Here is a 20562-nt window from a genome sequence, read left to right on the forward strand (position 1 = left end):
ATTTATTAAAAATTCTTACAGTCTGTTCACTCTGTTCCATTTTTACCGAGTTAAAACTTCATTTAGTAAGTTTTGCATTCTACTAAACAAGGTTATTCCACAGGTATCCCATATGGGTCAATACCCTATTTCTGGCGTGCAAAGCATAGAACAGTGAACCAAGTAGATACTTTACAGTTCAGAAATTCTTTGGAGCTAATAATATCATTTGCAAGTTCATATTTTACTCTATTTTTAAGGTACTATGTGAGAAACATGTGAATATTTTACCCAAAAGTAGGGTGTGGTTCACATCAAATTTTTTGCGCAATTCAATTAATGCTGCTTCCGCATAGTCTTTATGGCGGTGGAGATGAAATTGACATTCTTAATGTATAGATGTATAGCCAATGAGATTATGCTTTTCTTGTACGCTAATTCTACTATTTTCGACTATTATTGACCTCTAATTATCTTCAGTGAGTCAGGAAATTTTCCCTCACAAGAAGCTTGTTACAATTTCATCTTCAAGTGTCACAACATCTTTAGCGTTAATATTTGAGGACTTACTGTTTAATTTTTTTATTATCTGTGAAATTTCAAAGTTATCAAAATATCCATTAAACACATTCGAAATCTTTTTCTTCAATATGCGTGTAAAAAAAGAAAAGTTCGGATTCTATGTCATTCAATTAAATTCAGAAATGCACAATTTTTACGATGATTTTGATGATTTACATAATCAGTCAAAAAGGAAAAACTAAATTGGTTGGAAGCTACGGAGATTAACAAAATGAGATATTCGAATCTATCAATTAATGACCAATTGGAATTAAATTCGTCTTCGTTGTTAAATTTACATCTATAACCTTATATCGTTAATTGAAAATCTTTTACTACCTGATTATACCTATAGGTGACAGGATATTATCATATTTTGTACTTAACAAAGGCACGGTGTTGCCGGAACAGCTATCACAAATCATTAAAAACTGTGAAAATCTGAACATATTTTGTTCTAATTTAATTGTGATAATTAAAATATATGTTATTATGATTTTATTATTATTAAGTGAGCCATGATTGAAAAACTTTATTTTCAAAATTGTTTTCATGTAATGGTAATTTTAAAAAACTTAATTCATGGTACGCCTCCGGCTGATTGGACTTCTGGCAGCGCGTGGGTAAGCAATTCTCTTTAACCCTACTATATAAAAATCTTAATTTATTTTGTAATTTTGAACGTACCCAATTCTGTCATTTTTATTTTTTTTATATACTATTTTGATATTCCCCATGAACTGAACGTTGCAATTCCACACGTCTTGACCCTGACAAACATTTTGGACCCCTGTCCAGCCAAACTTCGATTCACCATCGCTCCTCAAACGATCCCAACTGCCAGATCATCTTTAACTGAGACGCTTCCGGAAATGAAGGGACATTCCATTATAGCTAGAAGTCGGCCTGATTTGGAGGCAAATACGTGGAAATTTAAATGGCATATGCAAAATGAGTAGCCATTTTTAGAAGTTTGTAATGTCACCGATCGAATTTTTAATCTTCTTTGCGTAGTTGTGCTTTGAAGCTAAGTTCGTTCTTCCTTTATCTTCGAGACTAGCCCTGAAGTCTTAAGGAAGTACCTTTCAAGGGAAGTGCTCCTAATATTCTGATGAGTGATTATGCTTCTTCTTCTCTATTAAACACACCTCATAAGCGTCCTCGTCGATAACTCGCATAAGATTGCAGAGTGCTATCCTATTTAGGTCGATAGGCGCCCAAATGTTGCTTGTCCTTTATCAATATCGCGTAGATTTCTGCTAGATCATCCATGAGCGCTTTGTTTCCTTTAGTCACCCGTCCTTTTTAGGAATTTCAATTTTAATCCTCGTGCAATGTAGTCTTAGAGAAGACACCTTGACTCTAAGAATCTGGTGTCCGTCTATGAAGAGGCTCAAGTCACAGAATAAAATGGTACATTCTGAGCTTCCAAAAATATCACTTCATTTGACCTTCAGTTTATCGAGGTGATATATTAGTTAACCTAGTTTTAGTTAGGGTTCTAGATTTTGGAACTGATAATAGGTTTCTGTCCTGCCATATTGAAGCGATTCGTTTCTACATTCCCTGGCAGTGTCAGCTACTTCCAAACCGACTTGAAGGAAAAGGACCGGTAAGTTTTCCAAATGGTTTTCAAGTTTTCAATGAGTTTTTACTGATTTGTGTTTACCCTAAACTAAAAACGTCATCATATCATATGGAGAAAATGTTGATTTTGTAATACTCGCAGATTAAGTTAAATAAAGATGGAACCTTTCAGCATCTGGTTTACAAATATTTACCCACGATGACATGGGAATTGATAATCGAGTAATAATTTGAACATTCCCTTGAAAGATTACTCAACATTTTTCAGAGCGGAATTTCTTGCTACTAGATAGCTCATCACATCAAAATTTAGTTTTCCGGAAAGTTGAGCTATACGAATTACTGAGTAATGATAGAAAAAACCGCAATCCTTAGAAAGAGGCTCGATTGCTTCATTTGGAAAGAACAAGATTCAAACTCGTTAGTACCTTTCGAAAATTAAAGCTCGAAGCTTGATGGGTTATATTTGGTTGTAGGATTCACAATCAGTGTCTTAATATAGTACAACAGATTCCAGATTGGGCTTCACGTTGATCAAACTTTAATCCCTTCCATCGAAGGAACCCAACGGATTGCATATATATATATATATATATATATATATATATATATATATATATATATATATATATATATATATATATATATATATATATATATATATATATATATATATATATATATATATATATATATATATATATTCTCACGTATTGATTCACGGATGGAAAAATGTGATGACACTATATTCCGGGACATCATCCGTTCGCTCGTTGAACTCCGACTGGAATCCTGCATCCGACTGGAATCCTGCAGGATTCCAGTCGGATATATATATATATATATATATATATATATATATATATATATATATATATATATATATATATATATATATATATATATATATATATATATATATATATATATGATGACACTATATTCCGGGATATCATCCGTTCGCTCGTTGAACTCCGACTGGAATCCTGCAAATCTTGCATCCGACTGGAATCCTGCAGACGTTTCGCCAAAATCTCACTTGGCATCTTCAATGCTCGCGCTCCGAAAACACTTCGAACACTGGGAGGTTATCGGCGGTGCGTGCGATATTTATACTCTGCGCCGAAGATGGTAACGGTGCTGCTTGTGCGTGGGGGGAGGTGGCTCCGCCCCCTGAATTGTCGCGTTGTTAGTTTCGCCCGATCGTAGTTGCGATGTCCCCGTTGGCTGCTGCGCATCGCTCTGCTGTTTGATTATCGTTCTCCACGTGTTGGATAAATGCAGAGCGTCGTCTCTCGTATTGAGGTGTCCGGACTTTTCTATTTCGATGGCCTCTCGTATAATCCTAGTCCTAAAATCAGGAATATTAGCTATTTGTTTGCAAGTGCCGAAATCAATTTTATGGCCTGTCTGATGTTGGTGCTGAAACAAAGCAGATGTTGTTTGTTTGTTTCTTATGGCTAAACGATGTTCCTCGAGCCTGGCTGAAATCCTTCTGTTGGTCTGTCCCACATACGTCAGGCTGCACGATCCGCATGCTACACTGTATACTCCTTGGTTTTCCAGAGTAATTTTTTGTTTTGGGTTTCTTAGTATTGCTCCGATGGTATGGTCAGGTTTGTATGCCGTTGATATGTCGTATTTCCGTAATATTCGGCCGATTTTGTCAGTAACCCCCTTGATGTATGGCAGGACAGCGATCGATCTTCGTTGGGTCTCGTCCTGCACTCTCTGCTGCGGCTGTTGTTGTTTACCGATTGCCTTGCTGATGGTGCGCCTTTGGTATCCGTTTTGTTGAAGACAGGTACTAATTTTCTTCAGTTCTTTATCTCTGTTCCTCTCGTTTGTGAGCCTGAAGGACCGAGCAATTAATGTATTTGCCACTGCCTGTATCTGTGATGGGTGGTGATGAGATTTAGCGTTCAGATATCTATTAGTGTGTGTTGGTTTTCTATAGACAGTGTGTTCCAAGTGTCCATCTTCGGTCCTTGTGATGTGCACATCTAAAAAGGGCAGACTGTTATCCTCTTCAAGTTCTATTGTAAATTGAATCCTTGGGTGAATGGAATTCAGATGATCTAGGAATTTCAAAAGCTCCTCCTTGCCAAAAGGCCATACAACAAATACGTCATCAACGTATCTTGTCCATAGTTTTGGCTTCAGATTTGCCTTCTCTATTGCTTTCTTTTCGAAGTAAATCATGAAGAGGTTGGCAATCACAGGTGAGAGAGATGATCCCATTGCTGCTCCATCTATTTGTCGGTAAATTTTCCCGTTGTGCATAAAGTAAGCGTTTTTCAGGCAATGTCTTGACAGATCCATTATGTATGGCGGAAGATCTTCGTTTTCTTCTATAAGCAAGAGTGCCTCTTCTACTGGAATACTCGGGTAGAGGGATTTGACATCGAAACTTGCCATAATGTCGTCCTTGTCCATCCTGAGAGAACCTAAAATCTGAGTAAAATGTTCTGAGTTTTTAACATAGGAATCTGCCTTTTCCACTATAGGCTGAAGTGCACTGGCCAGATGTTTTTCCAGCTTGCATAATGGTGAGTTAAAGGCGCTTACGATTGGACGCAGGGGAACCCCGTCCTTATGGATCTTTGGGAGCCCGTAGAATTTTGGGCAACGACTCGATTTTTCCCTCGGAATAAGTTTCTTCTTTGTATCCTCGTTTATTGATGAATCGAGAATTTTGGACTTAGTTGTTTTTTCCAAATATGTCGTGGGATCTCTGGTGACGACATATTTGGAAAAAACAACTAAGTCCAAAATTCTCGATTCATCAATAAACGAGGATACAAAGAAGAAACTTATTCCGAGGGAAAAATCGAGTCGTTGCCCAAAATTCTACGGGCTCCCAAAGATCCATAAGGACGGGGTTCCCCTGCGTCCAATCGTAAGCGCCTTTAACTCACCATTATGCAAGCTGGAAAAACATCTGGCCAGTGCACTTCAGCCTATAGTGGAAAAGGCAGATTCCTATGTTAAAAACTCAGAACATTTTACTCAGATTTTAGGTTCTCTCAGGATGGACAAGGACGACATTATGGCAAGTTTCGATGTCAAATCCCTCTACCCGAGTATTCCAGTAGAAGAGGCACTCTTGCTTATAGAAGAAAACGAAGATCTTCCGCCATACATAATGGATCTGTCAAGACATTGCCTGAAAAACGCTTACTTTATGCACAACGGGAAAATTTACCGACAAATAGATGGAGCAGCAATGGGATCATCTCTCTCACCTGTGATTGCCAACCTCTTCATGATTTACTTCGAAAAGAAAGCAATAGAGAAGGCAAATCTGAAGCCAAAACTATGGACAAGATACGTTGATGACGTATTTGTTGTATGGCCTTTTGGCAAGGAGGAGCTTTTGAAATTCCTAGATCATCTGAATTCCATTCACCCAAGGATTCAATTTACAATAGAACTTGAAGAGGATAACAGTCTGCCCTTTTTAGATGTGCACATCACAAGGACCGAAGATGGACACTTGGAACACACTGTCTATAGAAAACCAACACACACTAATAGATATCTGAACGCTAAATCTCATCACCACCCATCACAGATACAGGCAGTGGCAAATACATTAATTGCTCGGTCCTTCAGGCTCACAAACGAGAGGAACAGAGATAAAGAACTGAAGAAAATTAGTACCTGTCTTCAACAAAACGGATACCAAAGGCGCACCATCAGCAAGGCAATCGGTAAACAACAACAGCCGCAGCAGAGAGTGCAGGACGAGACCCAACGAAGATCGATCGCTGTCCTGCCATACATCAAGGGGGTTACTGACAAAATCGGCCGAATATTACGGAAATACGACATATCAACGGCATACAAACCTGACCATACCATCGGAGCAATACTAAGAAACCCAAAACAAAAAATTACTCTGGAAAACCAAGGAGTATACAGTGTAGCATGCGGATCGTGCAGCCTGACGTATGTGGGACAGACCAACAGAAGGATTTCAGCCAGGCTCGAGGAACATCGTTTAGCCATAAGAAACAAACAAACAACATCTGCTTTGTTTCAGCACCAACATCAGACAGGCCATAAAATTGATTTCGGCACTTGCAAACAAATAGCTAATATTCCTGATTTTAGGACTAGGATTATACGAGAGGCCATCGAAATAGAAAAGTCCGGACACCTCAATACGAGAGACGACGCTCTGCATTTATCCAACACGTGGAGAACGATAATCAAACAGCAGAGCGATGCGCAGCAGCCAACGGGGACATCGCAACTACGATCGGGCGAAACTAACAACGCGACAATTCAGGGGGCGGAGCCACCTCCCCCCACGCACAAGCAGCACCGTTACCATCTTCGGCGCAGAGTATAAATATCGCACGCACCGCCGATAACCTCCCAGTGTTCGAAGTGTTTTCGGAGCGCGAGCATTGAAGATGCCAAGTGAGATTTTGGCGAAACGTCTGCAGGATTCCAGTCGGATGCAAGATTTGCAGGATTCCAGTCGGAGTTCAACGAGCGAACGGATGATATCCCGGAATATAGTGTCATCACATTTTTCCATCCGTGAATCAATACGTGAGAATATATATATATATATATATATATATATATATATATATATATATATATATATATATATATATATATATATATATATATATATATATATATATATGTTTTCGGAGCGCGAGCATTGAAGATGCCAAGTGAGATTTTGGCGAAACGTCTGCAGGATTCCAGTCGGATGCAGGATTTGCAGGATTCCAGTCGGATGCAGGATTCCAGTCGGAGTTCAACGAGTGAACGGATGATATCCCGGAATATAGCGTCATATATATATATATATATATATATATATATATATATATATATATATATATATATATATATAAATGTTTTCTAGTTTTGTCCTTTAAATAAGGATTGGATTATTTTATATCTAAATATTCAATGAGACAAGCAATGAAAATGAATGTTTATTGTAGCCTAATCAAAAATTGTTAAGCTGCATCGCACGTATCGACCAAACATTTGGTTTTTATAATTTTCTGATAGTAGTAATACGATGATTTGGGCGTCCTCGTTCTGTTTGGACTGCTGAAGTCGACGTACACCAATCCAAATTTGGCCCTATCAAAAATAATTGTTACAAACGGGTTCAAAGTACACTTAAGAGAAGAAAAATTAATAATAATTAGAATTTTGAGTGACCGATACTCACATGTAGCCAGATAACCACTCGAAATTATCGTAGATGCTCCACTGGGAATATCCGATCACGTTGACGCCATCATCATATATCGCTTCCAAAAGTGCGGTTAAGTAATCCTTAAAAAATATTCTTGTGTTAAGCTGATTAATGCCTTGCTCACATTTAAATTTACGAAAACTTATTCTAACATCAAGAAAAAAAAAAGATTCAGATTATTGCTTCCACAATTGTTCGTTTGTTGTTTTTATTATCTTGGTGCAATAGTCCTCTTTGAGAAGGAGACGGTGTTAATAGGATCACTATATAGATCACCGAATGGATATGTCAAAGGGTTCTTAGATTATCCTGTAGAAAAATTAATTGACCAGAAACACAGGACATATTTTTTGGGAGATTTAAATATCGATTATTTGAAAAATAGTAATGACTCCAAAAACTTCAGTCCGTTGTTAATTCGACTGATTTTAAGCAAATAGTAACAAAAGAAACACAAGTTACCGTAAGTTCAGCTACACCAATTGATCAGATAATAACAAATGACTTCAATGTAGAGGAGGCCCCGAGAAACTTTCCTGTCATCAGTGACCACGAAACTATTGGCGTTCAGGTGGAAGTTCGAAGCAAGACACTAGTAAGTGAGGATGTTTATATCAGAAATCTGAGTTCTCAAAATACTAATCAAATGCGGGAAGCACTTATTGGTCAAAAAATATATGGGGATTTTATAGGAATTGTACAGGGAGCGCTTGATAGGATATATCCGCTCCGCAAGACCCAACCAAGAAAATATCCCTGGTTTTCATATTCGATAGGACAGGCGCAACATGTTAGGGACATTGCTTACAAAAAGTTTAAATACGCCAAAAGTGAAGAAGACTGGGAAGGATATAAAAGAAAAAGAAATAACGTTATTTCAGTTATCAGAAATGAAAAACAAAGATACTATAACCAAAAATTTGATGATTGCAAAGGAAATGGAAAGAAAATGTGGCAGACATTAAAAGGACTTGTTGGAAATAAAAATAAAAAAGCAGATTTTACCAATATTGATTTTGGACGTTACAGTGACAAAGAAGAAGAAAACATGAATAACTTTTATGCCGATAGCTTAAATGAAATAGCAGAGACTATATAAAAGAAGCAATGGCACTCTGTGTGTGACATGGTCAGCTGTAGCTTGTCTTGCTTTAAAAAAATAACTATATCGGAGCTTGAAAAAACTGTAAATAACTTAAAAAACAGAAGTACAAGTGACTCTGTTCTAAATATTAAGCTCGTCAAGGATTTATTTTGTGTAATAGGTTATCCGTTGTTACCTTTGGTGAATGCGTCTTTAAGTGTTAAAACCAAAAATACCTGGTGATTTTCTACCAATTAACTTGCTGCCAGTAGTGGATGAAATCCTGGAAACGATAGTGTGTCGGCAGTTGAAAGACTACCTGGAGCGGAACTGCCTACTCTACAGTGGACAGTCTGGTTTCAGGAGCAAACACTGGTGCGAATCTGCGTTGCAATATATGTGTGCAGTGTGGCGGAAAGACATGAATGAATCAAAACTAATTCTGAGTGTTTTCGTAGATTTTAAACGTGCATTTGAGACTATTGACAGGGACATTCTTATTACAAAATTAATAATAATGTTTCTAGTCATCAAAGTTTCACCGGTATAAGTTCCTGCCAGTGCAAAATTTAACCGATGAACATAAAAGGCAGATGCTCGGGTTTTGCACTGAAATGTATAGAAAATCTCAAGAAGACGGACATTTTCTAAACACAATAATATTTACGGATGAGGCTTCCTTCACAATAGCAGGTGTATTTAATAGGAAGAATAAACATTTTTGATCCACCGATAATCCACACAAAATGCAGGCAGTGAAAATCCAAGGACGGACGGAATTATATATGAAGGATCCTAGAATGGCCAACAATATTTAAATTTCCTTGCAACAGAAAGAGAATAATTGTTATGGATGTATTAAATATTTAATTTCATTTTGGCATCAAGATAGGACATAATGTTCAACCGGTTACCGATTATCTAAATAATAAATTAGACTTTGCATAGGTAGGCAAGGAACTATCAACTGGCCTGCCAACAGCCCCGAGCTGAATCACTGTGACATTTTTTTGTTTTATTTTTATTTTATTTATTTATTTAGCAATTGGCAAGTAAAGACTGTCACTAAACGTAAAAAAGACAAAATTTATGATAATATCAAAAACAGCACAAAACAATTCACAAATTCATATAAATAACCACTCCATAGAAAATGTTGACAGTTATAAATATTTAGGTACAATTGTAAATAAAAATAACGACTGCTCTGAAGAAATCAAAACTAGAATAGGACAGGCGAGAACAACATTTGTGAAAATGAAAAGAGTGCTCTGTGGCAGCGATGGTGTAGAGGCTTGGACTCTGAAGAAACTGGACATAAGGAAACTGGAGGCGTTCGAAATGTGGTTGTACCGTAGAATACTTAAGGTAAAATGGACCGGTAAAGTGACCAACATGGAAATCCTGAAAAGAATAAAAAAGAAAAAAGAAATTGTCATTACGGTAAAAAAGCGCAAACTTCAGTACCTTGGACACGTCATGAGAGGAGAAAAGTTCCAACTACTCCAACTGATATTACAAGGAAAAATTCAAGGCAAGAGAAGTGTAGGAAGAAGGCGTCACTCATGGATGAGAAACTTACGTGACTGGTTCGGGTGCACCACAAACCAACTATTTCGGTCGGCTGTGTCACGAATACGAATAGCACTGATGATTGCCAACCTTCGCAATCAAATGCTGGAGGTTTACCATTAATTATTGACATTTTTATTGTTTAAATAATATAATTTTATTTGGCGTTCTTCTTCCTCAGTATAACCCATTTCAAATATCTTACGCTGCATGTCTTTAATTTTGATTAGTTTTCAAAACTAGGACAATGTTAAAACAATTGCAAACATAGATAGAAATAGAAATATCTCAAAAACTAAAGGAAATGTGAATAAACTTTATGTTTTTGAAATCTTAAAACTTTTGTAGTGCCACTTTTTTTTTCTATCAAAATTAACCTTGTAGGTGGGTTTCAAAGTATAATGAATCACCCCGTACAGGACAGAATGAGAGCCAGTTTCAGTTAATCTCTGAAGAAGCCGACGGGATGACTTGGGAAACGTCAGTGATTTCGATTCAACGATAACCGACGCAGGAGACGCCCGAAAGTTTCGTAAATAGTTTATCAATCACTTCATCCATAAGCATTTTCCAGTCAAACGTACTTGTATGTAAGATATACGCTGGGGGTCCTCTCGACTGGTCCCGTCGTCGGCCCAACCATTTTCGGTTACTAGAATAGCGGGATGTCCGTAGCTCTGGTCGATCCAGTTGAGCATTTTTCTGAATCCCCAGGGCACTGACCGTAACCAAGTCATGTTCGATTGAGGCCAGCTGGGATCGGTGGTCCGTAACACTCCCCTGTCAGCGTCGAAGCTCGGATACTCGGTGACATTCGTAACGTTGTAGGCGAACGAGACCAATTCCGTTGTGTAACTGAAAAAACGTCAAGTTATGCACACCGTATCTTCCTGTGTCGTCTCTTAAGCAAGAAGCAGGAAATTTTATTACGAGAGCGCTATAAAAGAGGAGAGCTCCAATGGCGTTATTTAAGTGGATACAAAACAGTCTTAGAAACAAGAAAATAATAAGTACTATACAACCATAAAGACAGCACAAGGTGGATTTCTCTGCCCTCTGCTATGGGCCATACTACTTCACGACCTGCTGGAACAGAACAGAACTGAAACCGCTAAGGAAAATATTAAGGCTTATCTGGAAAACACACATTCAAACGATCACCTTTAGGACAACAATTGTACTAGAAAGGTGCAGAAGGATGTGTGGAAAAAAATATTGCCTAACCTCAACAGTAGCAAAAGCCATTGGTTAGTGTATGAAACAGTTGGACAAGACAATGACAAGATTCATGTAAACAAATCCACTGCAGAGCTAGAGGTTCTACTGTATATTCCATCAAAACATGACAAGCTCGACAGGGAGATTAAGATTAGTATCGCTTCCTTAACATTACATGACTAAAATAATGTCTGCGTGAAAAAATTGTAAAAATGGCTCACAATAATCTCCAGGCTGAAAAACTAAAGGAGCAGTAGCTGGAATTTATGAAACTGAAATAGTAAGTAAAAGTAAGTGCAAGTAAAATGGAAATAAAAAAGATAGTGATCACATAATTGCGATCTATACCGACAGTCAAGCAATAAAAGCTATGCAACCAAGCAAAATATCATCTATGTTAGTTCTGGATTAAACCGGATAGCAAGTAGCACGCAAAGGCTAGTCAAGGTTGCAAAAATAGCCATTGCAGAATGGATGGGAAGAGAATCCCGGCAATGGTGTGGGAACATCCGATTGCTCCCAAACCCGTGCAGTAAAACCCCGGAAATGTCCGAAGCGGCTCGAATCCGTGGGAAACGAAACTGACGTGGTAAACTGACGCTTCCCGCACGCCAGATCGGTGTGTAATTAGGTATTCTGCGGCCGGGACACGTTCGGTAAACTTTTTAAGTCGCTCGTGTGTAATTTTTTTGCTAGATAGTTGCCATATATTGCGTACTTTGGTCTGCAACGCAAAAAATTAATTGTGACTTTGCCAATAGCTAGAGAGCTTTATCTACGTTAATCTCTCTGATTATCTTAAAAACATGATTGTGTTATTGTGAATAACCTACTGATTGAGGCCAAAGTAATCGGCCGTTCCCTTAATGTAGTCAATTTCTTCCTGGGTGAATTCGGGCAGTCTCGATCTGGGGTAGCCCTCGAGTTTGCTCCTTTCCGCCACCCTATCGATGGCTACCTGAGGCCAGTTTCCATTAAAGATAGGATTCGCCAGCAGTCCCATCTAAAAAATTTTTTGTTGTTTTCAAAGCAGTTTACCCCACTCAAATTTGTTTTTGTTACTTTGGCAACTAATGTTCATGTTCATTTTATATTATCTGGTTATCTTATTTAGTTTAATTTATGTTAGAGAGAGAATTGTAAAAAGTTCTACCCCTCAGTCTGCAGAGATGCAATAAGAAAAACATTTAAACATACTGTATCTGAAAAAATGAATAGAAAAAAATTTAAAGACCCAGTCAATTATCAAACACTAATGGGACCTTTAGATATGATTGCATTTATTAGATATCTAAAAGCAAAGGTGCATATCACAACCCAAAAGGGATATGCAGTCTTATAAAATGATGGTAATATCTTGCTATCTCAGGTCTAAAACCTTGTTGCATTTTATCGGTAGTCTTGTTCAAAAAACCATCAAGATCGTTACACATTGGCACAGTGTTCTTTATGCAAATAGTACTGATGAGAAAATATGACATTTAAATGACTATGTAGTGAATCGATTTGACAAACTTGCATCTGTTAAAAAAATTGCAAACAAAGTAATTACTCAATTAATTAATTAATTAAAATTATTAGAAAAACTAAGGAACAAAGCATTAAAAAAATTGAATCCAAAGTTTCTGTAAGTTATAATTACTATAAACTTATTAAGAACTGAAAATGGCAGTTAGGAGAGAAGAAAAAATTATTTTGGAAACAAAATTTCCAAATTTCAATTCTAGAAAGAAGTGGCGTGAACTAAAAACTATGAAAATCAATGTTAAAAAGAGCCCTATTTCTTGCATTAATAGGAGGAATATGAAAACCAACAGATGCCAGAAGATCTGGTGAATCCAGCGCGTATTCTCCAAAGATGTCAGATTCAAAAGCTTCATAATCTCCGCGTAGTTTATTTCCTCAAATGACATTCCCAATCTAAAAGCTATCCCTCTAAGGAACTTACGCTGCGCACGCTCTATTCTTACCTTTGTGAATTGCATAGTAGGGTTCCCAGACACAGCTAGCATAAAATTGAACGCACAAGCGCTCTGTACAGCTCCCTATACGTAAAGATGTTCTCAAAACCCTTCAAAGTCCGAAAAACAAACCCAAGCAATCGAATAGCTCTGTTAGTAATAAAATCAATGTGATGTGTAAATATGAGCTCCGAATCGAGCAAAACTCCAAGATGTTTAACTAGGTGATAGGTGAAAGTTACTGGATTTTTGGATCTGCCAAAGTTTACAATTTTGCACTTGTTTGTATTATGAGTTAAATTGTTCTGTCTGCACCACAAAGAAAACCTATCATGATCCTCCTGTAATCGATGACAGTCAAGAGGTGATGTTATAACCTAAAAGGCTTTAAATCGTCCTGCAAGGAATTGGCAAAAGCGAAAAATATTTTGACATAGTGACATGATCGCCAACTCTACCTTCAAATATTTTCGAAAACAAGCAGATTTTAGAGATTGGGAGTCCTGTCACCATCTTTGAAAATGGGTGTAACACAAGATTTTTTCCAATATGAAGGAAAAACGAAGCAGCTTAGGAAAATTTTAAAAATTTTACATAAAATTTCAGATTGAACGAGTTTACAATTCTGTCGGGTCCTAACGTTTGCTTTAAAATACTTATCCTATTGAAAACATCGACAACATTTAATTTTAAAAGTCCTAGACTAGCAGATTTATCACAAGAAAATGATTTATTGCATTCTGCATATTCTGAATAGATTGAGGTAAAATGTTGGTTGAACATATCCGCCACTCTCTGAGTGTCGCTGATAATTTCATCATCAAGCGACATGCATTGTGGATACTCAAGGTTTTTCTTCTTTGAGTTCACATATCGCGAAAAGGACTTTTTATCAGTTACTTGATTTTCAAGCATCCCGATGTAGTCTCTATGTGAAGAAACAGATAAATTTCTACACTGATCCCTCACTTGAGAAAAAAACACGATAGTCCTACATACTACAGGGTAAGATATGTACAGTACCTCAAACTGAAGAGCTAAATTTTGTCCTTCCTTGTCGGCATCGCTGTCGCTCGCAGGTTCTTTCCAGTGGGCTACCAGTACAATGGAAATATTTCCTGGAATCGCATTAGCAACAATTAGGCATACAAAGATAATCGCAAAAGTCGCAACTAACCTTGTTGCTTCTGTCTAAACTCGTCATCGTAAATGTGGTAAGCTTTGGCGTGAGCTTTCAACACCACGTAGTTGCATTGGTAGACTGCTTCGGCTGGGAGATCATAGCCGGGAGCTTTACGTAGAGGTCCTTGATACGACAACATGCAAAAGCTCTGGGGTTCGTTGAAGGTGTGCCATTGTTTCACCTGATCCCCGAATAATTCAAAAGCTAGCCTGGCGTAATCAGCGAAGTAGTCGACCAATAGAGGATTGGTCCAGCCTCCGATCTCTGATAGGGTGAGTGGAACGTCCCAGTGGTACAGTGTCACGACAGGTACGATTCCATTGTCGATGAGAAGCTGATTTAAATGGAATAGACATCATTAAACGTATGGACGAGACGCGTCGCAGATGAAATTGTCGAACCTGAGCAGGATACTTTCAACTAAACAACTCTTCGTACTATGACGAAAAGATGCGGAACAAAGATATGCATCGAAATGAAAAAAGAATGCGAAAATACAATTTGATAATATGACAAATTATTGACATGAATGTTATTCCGAAATCCACATTTTGGATAAATATGAATGAATGAAGCAAAAAAAAAACGTCATAAAAGTTTTTTTTATTCATAGATACATAGTAAATTGCAAAACATAAAAATCTTTATTTCAATAAATAATTCAACAATACCATTGATAAATTAACAAACTGTTTTTTGCAGTTTTAAAAACATTTGATAAATAATGTTTTTCAAAAATTTTATAAAAAAAAATGTCTTTTATCTGCAAACGTATATCTAAAAATCAAAAAACTTCTCCAAACATCTACAGAAGTTATTGTATAGTATTCTAGTTTTGGAACTAATTTATACAAAATCATTAATAATTTAATTAATTTATACAAATGCACTTCACTTTCGAAATTTGTGAAATTGGCTATAAAAACTTCTGAAATATATTTTTTAGAAGTACTTTTTTATACACGCAGCCCTTAATAATAGTACTTGGAACTTTTTTGCAATCTACCTCAAATTGACTTATGTAAGCCACTGAATTTGTCCAAGAACCAGAGATTCTAATTTCGCTCGCGAGAACTATAGGTACAGAGGAATAATTTGTTTTTCTTCTCCTCTATTGGCATGATTGCTTGTTTATCGTCACACGTTTCGGGTTTCTATTGATTTTTTTCTGTTGGTCGATTATTTCCTTTATGGTTGTGTGCCACATTAATTCGAAATTTATTTTTTGTTTATTGTTTTTATAAATATTACATTTTCTTTCACTGTTGGGCGATAAAAAACAGTTTATCACTTATTTTAATTGCTTAATTACCATGAGCCAAACAAGTAGGTTCAAATAAACTGTTTTTAAATTTTGTGCCTTATGGGGTGCAGTATCCGATAAAAGGAATTTTTTTGACGGAAAAGATCGTAGTGGCAAGATAAGCAAGCCCAAACCCATCTTAATTAGTTCTAGGAATTTGTGGACTCAAAAATCTGTTACACCAGAAAATTCTTCGTGATATTCCCTATGGTGCTTTATATTCTTAAGTGATATTTTTATTTTAAATGATTATGTTAAATAGCAACAGAATACATCAATTCAAAATAAATAACGAAGTTTAAACCTTAAATATTCCTTGGTCTAATGAATCAACTTCTGTAGGGTGGAAGTAAACATAGTTCCAGTAGAATCAATGTTAACTTATGAGCTACACTGTATGCTTTCACTGGATATGTTCTGCGATTCCAACGCTTCTGTCATTTATTCATGTTATCCGTTTTCCTAGTCAGTGAAATGGCTCTAATTTTTTTTTTAATAATATCAATTCTTGTACTCATTTATATAAATGGAAAGATGGAGTTTTCTGGTTGCATAATACTTTTATTTACATATAATTTAAGTAATAACATTTATTGTAATCAAATTTCGTAACACACAAAAAGAGGCAAAATTAATTTTCCTATTTAATTTGTTCTTGTTTAATTGACAAAGTAACCCTTTACGATTTAATTTAATCACGTAGAAAATTTGAGAAATTATATAGTTACCTGCCAGTATTATTTGATATAGCCACAGCACCGTTTATAATTAATGGAATCCCACTTACCTGAAAAACGGTGCGATAGTAGTCAACTCCCGCTTGATTGACGTGGTTCACTGTCCCTTCGGGAAGGATCCTGCTCCACGCGATCGATAATCTGTAGAAATTCACTCCGAGGTCCTTCAAAATTTCAATGTCTTCCTTATATTTGTGATACGAGTCGCAAGTGACGTCGGCATTAGTGCCGCCCTGTATACGGTCCGGATAGGTGTGGGTGTACCAGTCCCACAGGCTCTCCCCTTTCCCGTCTTCATTCCAGCCCCCTTCTATCTGATACGCTGCTGTCGTCACGCCAAACTTGAAATCGGCGGGAAAGGACCTGTTGCTTATGCCCGAGGCGTAGCTGATAACAATCGATGTGGTCAAATATTGTACATTTTATAGCAAAGTTGTATAATACGACCAAAAATATAGTGCGTTTATAGGTTTGACAGATGTTTATTCTGCATTAAGTAGGTCTTGCCTAAGCTGGACCGTAACGGATATTTGTAGAAAATTGAAATTTTTATTTGAATCGTAAATACTTATATCCCGCTTGTTCGTGTAGGTAGATAAATTCCTAGGACGGTCCTGGTAAGGATCTGCTCGGCAGGGTGTTCCATAAGGGTCCTAGAGTTTTGGGGTATTAAACAGTACGCAACGTTAATCACAGGGTCTGTTGTAAAAGCACTATATTTCTGGTGGAAGTATAACATAACTTTATTTTTTGGAAAAGGTGAATACAACAAACACCATCGAATATTTTCCACGACCCTATTTCCAAGACTTGACGACATCTAGTTGGATGTATGACGTATCGAATAAAGGTTGGTTTACGATAAAGACATGCACATTTGGTTTCACACATTCAGTGCCATTTCCTTAGAATGTGAAAACCTGTCACATGCTAAGGAAATGATGTTTTGGTTAGTCTTATGGGTAACACTGTTTAAGTTCAGAGGAGTTGGCAGATATGGCATTTTATGTATGGTTTGGATAATAGCTTGGCGATTATATCAAGAGAGCTTCATTAACAGAATCATACCAGATATGCGAACATTTTCGGATGTACTTGGAAGGTTGCCTGAAACAGGTCTCTTTGAAGGCAAGTAATCATTTAAAAGGGGCCCATCGGAATGTAAGAACCCCAGAAATTGAAAAAGCTGAAAATCCCGAACTTAGTACTAGGAAAATTAGAAATAATCTGAATATCTCGCACGTCTTGGTTTGGAAAATGTTGCAGGATTTTTTATTGTACCCATATCATATTCAACGAGCCCAATAATTTTTAGTTTAAGAGAAATCAGTGGCGTAACATCAATATTTGCCAAAATAGAACTTACGTACGTCCGCCACTGGTGTATTTTATAAAAGAAATGTGCTACACTATATACATTATATACTGTAGCACATTTTTTCAATTAAAAAACATCTTGTACACGTGTTTATTTTTTCGATGTACCACTGTGTTTTATTTTACAGCAAAATGTATGATGTGGAACTAAAGATATTATTATTATTATTATTATTATTATTATTATTATTATATATTCTTAAGATATAATATTGATTTATAATATTTGAGAAAATACGGAGGTTTTGCAATTTCAACATTTCTTAGTATAATGAACTCCTTGATGGTGAAACGTCAGCATTTTTAATTTCCTCAAATTGTTCAATTTATTGAATGAAACTAATGACACTAACCAAGCCCAGATAGTTGAAAATTTTGTTGTACTTCCTAAACTCACATTGAATTCAGAGATAAAATTGATGGCCTTGACAATCATGAGCAGTAAGTGGTATTAAAAATTAAATGTCAAAAATGAAGTGGTACTTTATATATATATACAAAAAAATACATTTTTTGTACGCCGCTGTGCTGTTCGTGCCCTAATTAATTTTAATTAATTAGGGCACGATTAATCATCATTTTTTAAACAAACAACCCACTTGATTCTGACAGAAAAATAATATTTATCTAATCTAGTCTTTTAATGTATTTCGAAGGCAACATTTATTTAAAAAAAAAAAACTTTGTTGAACCCGAATCGTGTTACGAAGAAATGCGAATTGCTTTGAAAGATGGAGAATGAAAAATTATGTTTTTCCTACCCCCTCGAACCCATGGGTTTAGCAGCGGTCGGATGTTGGTGGTAGATTTAAGCATTTATCAAACTTGTTGCAAAATGCAGTATTTAATACCATTGAACTTTGTCTTATTTTCCAAACCATAATTACATTATTATTATTGCCTCTACAATTTTTGTATTTATGTTATTTGGTATTAAGTATACATTCAATTAAAGAAGATTCACATGCAATATAATAAATCAACAAAATTCTAATTTTAACGATTAAATTACCCATTATGTTATGCATTTCGCAGAAACGATTCCACCTTCACTGGGTTGCTTGCGAAATTTGCGAGGTCAAATAGATTCTTCTAGAAATTTAAAATATTATCATCATTAAATCTATGGAAAAAACACTGACAAGCATTTTTTTAAGCACAAAAAAATCAGCCAGTCAGGTATCAATTATTTCACCACGTCCGTCTGATAAATTTTGAGGGGGCATCCACTTCATTCGATTTTTTCATTTTGTGTCGACACTTGTTCCAAATTATCTCAACTTTTAAACATAGATTTGATTAATAAAATTTGAAAAAATATTGTGATCCACCGCACTTTTTCACACAGTTTGAAAATATATGCTTATATGAGATTTTGCGTCCATGTGTAATAATAATAATAATAAATAAGCTTTTATTTGCAAACAATGCAGGGTTTATCAATACAAAAAAATCATATTAATATATTTGCGCAGTCAGAAAATAGTTTTAAAGAAATCAAAGTTCTGATCCAGTATGAAAAGTAAAACAGCATATTTGAAGTTGTGTAGAAAGAAGTCTTTGATATACTTTTTTTAAATGTTTGCGAGTTTCATCGTTTCCGAATTGTAATATTTATACATATTAATATCTTTCAAATATTTTCGTCCTGTGGCGAGGAGGTGTTATGAGACCTCCGAACTTTAAATTCAAATTATGCACATTGGTTGCATAAAAAATTGTTTTAAACAGGTGAAGTTGGCACTTATTCTGGATTATTTTTATACACACGCGCACACACACACACACACACACACACTGCATGAAGCTGAAGTCTTTTTTTGAATTCTGTCGGTATCTTCGTCCACATAGCTGAAATGGCTTAAAGCAATCTCAAATTTGTGTCCATAATATCTCCCAAGACTCTTAGCCTCTTTGTACAAATAATTCTAAACTATTCTCCAAATCGCCAAAGAGTTAGAGACACGACTTTACAACATTTATTTCTAGCTGAGATTATCGTGACTATACGAACTGGGTAAACTTTTGAAAAGCCGTCGTTGATTGGATAGTAAAAAGAAAAGAACATTAAATTATAAATAATAATTATAAATAATATAAGAAATACGTTAGTTCAAACAACCATAGAAAGGTGATACGTCAACTATACGGTTATATTACAAAATTTTCTCCTTCACTTCAAAGAATGCCGCCTGTTTATATAGAATCAGATGCACTTTATGATCATACATATTCCGTACTGATTGTTAAATTTCAAATAAAAGTAAATTCCAACAATTTTATATAATGATACGAAATAATCCAAAAATTAATTTCAAAACGAAAAAACCAGGGGTATAATCAAAAATCTGTATTTTATTGCATAAGCACCATAGTGCGCAATGGAAGTCTTCCTATATGGCAAAAAACGACTTAGATATCAGTTTACGGGGTCATAATTAGTCAATAATTATTCATTTTAAAGTTTCTGTAATGAGCACTAAAGTAGATACGCTGAACTACAACTATAATACAGGTAAATAAGTTAAGGGTTTGTTATCTGCAACGCACTACAACAGACCTAAAACCCTTGATCCAAAAACCATTTAACAAGTTTCAGATTAAAATAAAAAACTGAAATCTTACCTTACGGTAAATGCCAGCAGTATAACGGAACACTTCATGTTCATCGAATGGATTGGCTATACAAAATAGCTCTAATAATGTTGTATCGCGTCCTATCTAACCCAACTTCGAAATTAAGTCGATAGCGTTCAATGGATTT

The 20562-nt window shown here is 36.0% G+C and overlaps 1 protein-coding gene across 1 annotated transcript; it reads right to left on the bottom strand.

Moving 5' to 3' along the window:
- Positions 1–7095: 7095 nt before the first annotated feature.
- LOC132707312 (myrosinase 1-like) lies at positions 7096–20562 on the bottom strand. The gene is made up of 8 exons (XM_060679112.1): positions 20424–20562; positions 16472–16808; positions 14376–14715; positions 14222–14316; positions 12071–12240; positions 10604–10874; positions 7337–7443; positions 7096–7245 (listed from the first exon to the last, which is right to left on the bottom strand). The coding sequence occupies exons 1-8, from the start codon at positions 20465–20467 to the stop codon at positions 7116–7118; spliced, it is 1494 nt and encodes a 497-aa protein (XP_060535095.1). The 5' UTR covers positions 20468–20562; the 3' UTR covers positions 7096–7115.

The sequence above is a fragment of the Cylas formicarius genome, unplaced genomic scaffold, assembly GCF_029955315.1.
Source record: "Cylas formicarius isolate icCylForm1 unplaced genomic scaffold, icCylForm1.1 PGA_scaffold_9__14_contigs__length_23061073, whole genome shotgun sequence".
Taxonomy (NCBI): Eukaryota; Metazoa; Arthropoda; class Insecta; order Coleoptera; family Brentidae; genus Cylas; species Cylas formicarius.